The 8,075-nt window shown below is 36.6% G+C and overlaps 1 protein-coding gene across 3 annotated transcripts in view; it reads right to left on the minus strand.

Moving 5' to 3' along the window:
• ELOVL7 (ELOVL fatty acid elongase 7) overlaps positions 1-8,075 on the minus strand; it is a 39,156-nt gene that overhangs the window by 21,338 nt on the left and 9,743 nt on the right. Inside the window, exon 1 of one of the 3 annotated variants that reach the window (XM_021714464.1) lies at positions 2,794-2,818. The exons of the other annotated variants lie outside the window; for them this stretch is intronic. Coding sequence (XP_021570139.1) covers positions 2,794-2,818 — 25 coding nt within the window. Of the gene's footprint in view, positions 1-2,793; positions 2,819-8,075 lie in introns of those variants that run through there. 3 annotated transcript variants of the gene reach the window in all.

Below are 8,075 nucleotides of genomic sequence, written 5' to 3' on the forward strand. Positions count from 1 at the left end.
TCACAGTTTTAAATCAGAAAAAGCTTTGAAATCAGCTATCCAGGAACATGTCACTGAAATATTTTATTGCTTCTATTAGTCCCCCTCCTTCCTTTTAACAATGGCAAGTTTCTTAGGATATCTGGGTGCCATGTGCAATTAAAGTGGCTACAAAGATCCTTGCTATGGGTCTGTATGTCACAAAGAAAGTTTCATAGATAAAAGTTGTCACAGAACTAGGGACCAAGGTATAGAGTAAGAAATGATCAAACTTTGATGGATTTTTTTCTATAAGTGGGTACTACAAACCTTAAATACATGAACATCATAAACCATATTACTGGGGTTTTTTTCCTAATGAAATAAGGACTAGTAAAAACAGTACCAAATGAAGAACTCTGGAAGGATGCTAACATAACCGCCTTTGCTTGGTGAGAGTTCAGATGACTTCTGTTTTTTTCTTTTCCTTATAAGCAATTTCAAGTGATTCTATTATTAAGTCACCACATATATGGTTAAAAACTAGGTTAAGTGTCAGTAGAAGAATTCCTGAATTAGAGATATATTTTATTTTATTCTTTCACTGACTCGGTGGGGAGAAAAAAAGTCAGATGACATCATCTCTCTATTCCTCCTGTGGTAGTGGTAGAAAGAAAATAAGCCAGGAAAAGCATGCTGAGCTGGCGCAGGAAGCTGAAAAAAAATTTTTTTTAAGAAATGCTTTTTCCTGTAATTTAATATTCTCAGCACACATCTTTTCTTAAAGTTCTGTGAGTGACTTTCAAGCTCTGTAGATAAAAATTAATTATGGGAAAACCTGGTTAATTTAATTGGATGTTATTTTGAAAGCAAATAATAAAACAAAATACCAAGCTTTTAAAATCTTTTTTCAGCAAAACTCTGGAGTCAGACAGTCTTCATTCTGATTTTGGTTCTTCCACTGACTCTTTAGGTGACCTAGGACAATTGACTAAACTTCTCCATACTTAGTTTCCTCATCTGTAAGTTGGGCATAAAACAGCATGCATTTCATAGAAGACTAAATGAGTTAGTACATGTAAAAAGCCTATGTGCTCATAAGCTTGCTACTGTTATTACAGCTGATCTCAATTCTGCCAACACAGCCAAAACACCTCTGGTGTATTTAAAAGTCAAATGGGCTAACTGAAACACAATCCTAGGGGATGAGTTCCAGGCATTCATATCTTTATTTAATGGGCAAAGGACCTAAAGAGACATTTCTCAAATGGTCACAGATATATGAAAAAAATCTCCAATATCACTAATCATCATGGAAATGCAAATTAAAACCACAAAGAGATATAGCCTCCTACCGGCTATTTACAAAAAGACAAAAGATTGCAAGTGTTGGCAAGTATATAGAGAAACCCTTTTACATTGTTGTTGGAAATGAGCCATTATGCACTTATTAATAAGTACTCCAGCTAGGCTCGGTGGCTCAGCCTGTAATCCCAGTGCTTTGGGAGGCCAAGGTGAGTGGACTGCCTGAGCCCGCGGGTTCGAGAACTGCCTGGGCAACTTGGCGAGACCACATCTCTACAATAAATAAATAGATAAATAAGCTGGGCATGGTAGCATGTGCCTGTAGTTCCAGCTACTAGGAAGGCTGAGGCGAAAGGATCGCTGGAGCCCAGCAGGTCAAGCTTGCAGTGGTCCAGTCTGGGTGACAGAGTGAGACTTCAACTGAAGAAAAAAAAAAAAGTACTCCATTATTATGGAGCTTCCACGAAAAACTTAAAACAGAATGATAATGCTGTTTGATAATGCTGACATGATCCAGCAATCCCACTTCTGGGTATATATTCAAAAGAAATGAAGTCAATATGTTGAAGAGATGTTTGCACTCTCATGTTCATTGTGGCATTATTCACAATAGCCAAGATATGGAAACAACTGAAGTGCCCATCAGTGGATGAATGGATAAAGAAAATGTGGAAAATGTACAATGCAGTACTATATTCAAAGAAGGAAGTCCTGTCATTTGTGACAACATGGATGAACCTACCCCATAAATATATACAATTATAATTTGTCAATAGATATTAATTTTTGAAAAGCTGCAGAGGTGATCATGATGTACTGTCATAGTTAAGAACCAGGGGTTTAGTACGTGACCAAGTTTCCTTTACCTACATTCAGGGCTGCAGCATCCCTCCCTACTAGGTGCTCTGCAATAGTCTTTTACGTTGTTTCTCTGCCTCCTGATCCAACAGCTACATGGGTCTTCTATACAGCTGCCAAATTTTCTTTCCTCTGCTTAAATTAGCTCTTCCTTACCAAGCAAATACAGTCTTGAGTGAGTCTCTGGCCATTGTTCATGACTCTGGCTATTGTTCACTTTTCCTAACTTCTCTCTCAGCAACAGCTACACCTTTCTGAATAGTGAGTCCACTTCCACATGAGGTCATGGGTATAAGAGGCCTGCAAGTCAGGTGGATGATGCCTTGATATAAGGGTGTAGAAAGGGCTGCCAGACAACATTTAAAGTTAATTCTGACTCAGTCTGATCCCACAAGTACATTAGGTTCGGGGTGAGATGCTCTCTGCTTTCCCCAGAGACAAAGGCTAGCAGTGGGAGGTATGTTCCATGTACCTTCTGTTTGGCATCAGAATTGGTTTAAGTGTCATGAGTAGGGCCAAGGTGGAAGCAGAGGATGGGAAGGCAGGCTGTCTGAGAGTCTTCACCCCAGTGATTACCAAAGTTCGGGCTTATCACTAGCTTAATAATTCCATTCTGAGTGTCCCAGAGAGAGAATACAGAATATTATTGGGCTTACATAGAATATCCCATACACAGAATATTAATGAGCTTTTCCATCAACCACCTGTAAGAGTGTTCTCTTCTGAAGTAGCATGTACTAGCTCAAAGAATACACCCTTTAAAATTTCAAGCACCAATAAAACAAGCTGAAGGAAAAAGCAAACAAGTACTTTAAGTACTTTTGAAGTACTAAAGGTTCAGAATGGCAGCAATCTAACTCCTACTCCTCCTTCTTGCACAAAAAGACCACAACTAAGTCTGAAAAATCATCCAAATACAAATAAAGTTGTATTGTAAACATTAAAGTCTTTTTTTTTCATTTCTCCATAGTCCAAACTGCTATTATAGTATTATTTCAAAATCTGACATTTCTCATCTAAGAAGCATAATAAATCCTCTTGTAGCTTAAGAATTAATTAAACCATTTATTTCTGAAGTAGTGGAATTTTCCACAAGAAGTAACAATGCATGCGTACCACTTCTCTAGCAATCAGAAAACCAATGAATGTCAGTAAGTTTCCCTAAGGCTACTCAGGAGTAGGGCCAAAGCCAAGAGTACACTTGAAATTCTTGGCCCTTGATCATGGGTTCAAATATTCTGAGGGTAAGCAAAGTAAACTGGCCAGAAATGATTTCTAACAGTTTTCAGAGATCAATACAACACTAAGTAGACGGGGAAAACTCTTCTGTTACACCTGACAAAGTTTTCATAAAGTTGTAAATCTCAACATAAAGCATCTTTATCCTGCTAGACCATAATAGGAAAAAAAGAATGTGAAGAAAAAATGTTTAAAGAGATATGCTATATTAAAAATATTTTATACCCTGAGACGTTCCCAAAGTCCTTTATCAGTGCAAGGAGGTTTCTGACAGATTCTCTTGGGTTTTTGAGGTACAGAATCATGTTGTCTGCAAAAAGGGATAACTTGACTTCCTCTTTTCCTGTTGAGATACCACACATCTCCTCTTGTCTGATTGCTCTAGCAAGGACTTCCAAAACTACGTTGAAAAGGAGGTGAGGCAGTGGGCATCCTTGTCTTGTTCCGATTTTCAGGGGAAACAGTTCCAATTTCTGTCTGTTTAGCAGTATGCTGGCTGCGGGTTTCTCATAGATGGCTCTTACTATTCAAGGTTTTTTATCAAGAATGGGTGCTGGATTTTATCAAAAGCTTTTTCTGCAACTAATGATATAATCATGTGGTTTTTGTTTTTACATCTGTTGATATATTTAATTTTACTTATGATCTTGTGAATGTTGAACCAGCCCTGTATCAAGGGGATGAAACATACTTGGTCATGGTGGACGATTTTTGAGATGTGTTGTTGGATCCAGTTTGCTAGGATCTTGTTGAGAATTTTAGCATCTATATTCATCAAGGATATTGGCCTGTAGTTCTCTTTCTTTGTTGGCTCTTTATCTGGTTTGGGTATCAATGTGATATTAGCTTCATAAAATAATTTGAGAAGAGTTCTGTCTTTCTTGATTACCTGGAATACTTTCAATAGAATTGATATCATTTCTTCTTTGTATGTTTTGTAGAATTCTGCTGGAAAGCCATCTGGTCCAGGGCTTTTTTGTATAGGTAGTTTTCTTATGACATAGTCAATTTCCTGGATTGTTATTGGTCTATTTAGGGTCTCGATTTCTTCTTGTTTCAACCTGGGGCGGTTGTGTGATGTCAGAAAGTCATTCATTTCCTTTAGGTTTTCGAGTTTGTTTCCATACAAGTTTACATAGTAGTCTCTGATAATCTTTTGCATTTCTTTGGGGTCAGTTGTGACTTGATCATTTGCATTTCTAACTGTGTTTATTTGGGCTTTCTCTTTCTTTTTCTTGGTCAGTCTAGCTAGGGGTCCATCAATCTTCTTTATCCTTTCAAAGAACCAATAACTTGTTTTGTTGATATTTTGCATTATACTTTTGCCTTCTATGTCCCAAATTTGGGCTTTTATTTTGGTAATGTGGATTCTTCTGCTGAAGTTAGGGTTTCAGTGATCTTGCTTTTCAAGCTTCCTTAGGTGATTTGTTAGGCTGTTAACTTGTGATCTTTTCATTCATTTTCTGCAAGAATTTGGCAAAGTCTCAGGATATAAAATAAAATGTGTAAAAGACAGTTGCGAATACACCAACAATAAACAAGCAGAAACCCAAATAAAAAGCACACTCCCATTTGCAATAGCCACAAAAAAACAAAACAAAACAAAAAAAACAACAAAGTACCTTGGCATCTTCCTAACCAGAGATGTGAAAGACCTTTACAACAAAAACTACAAAACACTGCTTAAAGAAATCATAGATGACACAAACAAATGGAAAAATATTCCATGCTCATCGACTAGAAGAATTAGCATTGTTAAGACGTCCATCCTACCCAAGGTAATCTACAAACTTATTGCAATGCCCATTAAATTACCGGCAGCATTCTTCTCAGACTTGGAAATGACAATATAGGAATTCATATGGAAACATAAATGAATAACCAAAACAATCCTCAGCAAAAAAACAAAGTGGGAGGTATCATACCCTCAGACTTTAAACTTTATTATAAAGCTACAATAATCAAAATAGCCTGGTATTGGTACAAGAACAAGCATATAGACCAATGGAACAGGATAGAGATTCTAGAAGCAAAACCTCAATTTCTCAGCCAACTCATCTTTGACAAAGTCTTCACCACCAACCACTGGAGCGAGGAGAACCTATTCAGTAAATGAAGCTGGGAAAACTGGCTGACCACATGTAGAACATTAAAACAAGACCCCTACCTATCACCATACACAAAAATCAGTTCTAAATGGATCAAAGACCTAAATGTAAAGCCTCAAACTATAAGAACCTTAGAAACTTCAGGAGACACCTTATGGAAATTGGAACTGGCAACCAATTCATGATCAAAACCCCAAGTGCCCATGCCATAAGAGATAAGACAGACAAGTGGGACCTCATCAAACTGACAAGCTTCTGCAAAGCCAAAGAAACCATCAAGAGAGTGGGGAGACAGCCCACAGACTGGGAAAAAATATTTGCCACCTATGTGTCTGACAAAGGTCTAACATCTAGGATCTATAAGGAACTCAAATGTACTGAAAAGAAAAAAACAAACAGCTCCATCATAAAGTGGGCAAAAGATATGAATTGACACTTCTCAAAAGAAAACATAAGAAGTCAACAGATACATTAAAAAATGCTCAGCCTCACTAGTCATCAAAGAAATGCAAATTAAAACCACAGAGATACCACTTAACTCCAGTCAGGATGGCCATCATCAATAACTCAAAAAAACAACAGATACTGGAAAGGATGCAGGGAAAAGGGAACACTTCTACACTGTTGGTGGGAGTGTAAACTAATACAACTCTGTGGAAAATAGTTTGGCAAGTCCTAAATGATCTAAAAATCGACCTTCCATTCGACTCTGCAGCCCCCCTACTGGGAATATACCTGGAGGAACTCAAATCACTCTATGAAAAAGATACTTGCACACACATGTTTATTGCAACATTGTTCACAATAGCAAAAACATGGAACCAACCATGCTTCCCATCGAAAAAGGACTGGATAAAAAAAATGTGGTACATATACATGATGGAATATTATGCAGCCACAAAGAAGGACAAAATTATGAACTTCACAGCAACTTGGATGGACTTACAGTCTATAATACTGAGCGAGCTATCACAGAAACAAAGAACTGAGTATTACATGTTCTCACTCATAAACGAACCTTGAACAATTACTGCAATACTATAAGAAAAGGATTGGCAGTAGTGGGAAACTGGGGAGGGGGAGCGCATCTCATCAACAAAGGTACCTGCATAATGACCTTGAATTGTACCCCACATCTTTAAAATAAAAAATAAATTTAAGATAAAATTCTCTATCATCTGTAACAACCACCACCAGTATTTGTATTGGGACACTTCCCAAATAGTAGAGTACTTTTATGCATATGATCTGGTAGCTAGTATATGCTATTCTCACCTATGTTTCACTAACAAAGAAACTGAGACTCACAGATGAGAAATAATTTGTTCACAATCACCTAGATAATCTACAGAAGTGTCAGACCTTCAATATAGGTTTTCTCATTCCACATCCCCATGTCCTTTTCTCTCTCAAGGCTTCAAATTAGCAAAGCTTCAGATAAGGGCATTCCCCTCTTCTCCCCACCTATTTCCTCTCATCTTCCTTACACTTTTTGCAAGGCTGTTTCCAGCCCTCTGTCATTCCTTTTTCTGTTCTATTATTACTCAGCTTTTCACTTTAGGTATTCCTAATAAAAAGTAAAGAATTGATCCATAGATAAAAATGGAAGTGGAATTCTAAAGTAGCTCATAGTAAAACATTTTGAACTTCTAGGACTATATAGATATCATTTTCTAAACCAATTTGGCTCTTGAATTAGGATATTGATTATCTGAGTCACTTGGATTCTTGCATTTGGAGAGTGAATAGCAAGAGTTAGATAGCAAAATATCTGTTCTTCTAAATAGCTATTTCAAAAACTGAACCCAAATCTACATTGTTCCTAAGTCCAAATGATGAGAGTTCAGGTAGCAAGATTTACCTCTATTTTGAAAAGAAATTAAAATACTGGTATTTAAATTAAATACTGAATTTATGAGAATTATTGTAAACCTTCAGAAAAGAATGACTTCTAAAGAAACTTACATCTTCCCTATACCATTACATAAGTTGAAAAAATAAGAAGGAAATATAGAAATAGTCACTTTCCATCCCCCACCAGAGTGAAGCTTCTCTATCTATGGGATACTTACAAAGATCCTTGGCATTCTTCATGGGCAAAACTGTTGGGAACTTTTTTTTTAGTGAAGTAAAATTGGTCTTCAACAGTCTACTGAGAAAGATACCAATTATGAAACAGTGGATCTTTGATGAAATCCTTGAAAACTGGAAAATAATTTCAACTGTAGTGGGTGCCAAGAGGCAGTATTTCTTCCTCTCAAATTTGATGGTCATGTAGTTTCTGGTTGACAGGTTAAAAGCCAATCTCAGACAGTGATGATGGTGCTACATATAACTCAGTAACTCAAAAATAACTCAAATGTTAAATATCAGAGTATTAATAATAATCAGAAAAAATAGGTTCTAGCTATTTTCTGCCATCAAGTAACCATGACTTTGGGAAGGTCCCATCTCTGGGTCTTCAACTCTAAAATAAGGCATTAGCTTTGATGATATATAAAATCCATCTCAGCTTTATTTTTTTATTTTTTTATTTTTATTTATTTATTTTTTTAATTAATCAGTATTTTTATTATAGTTTTGTGGGGTACAGTTAAGGATTAGGTG

Source organism: Carlito syrichta, unplaced genomic scaffold (assembly GCF_000164805.1).
Source record: "Carlito syrichta isolate Samal-C Ts95f unplaced genomic scaffold, Tarsius_syrichta-2.0.1 Scaffold305653, whole genome shotgun sequence".
Lineage (NCBI taxonomy): Eukaryota > Metazoa > Chordata > Mammalia > Primates > Tarsiidae > Carlito > Carlito syrichta.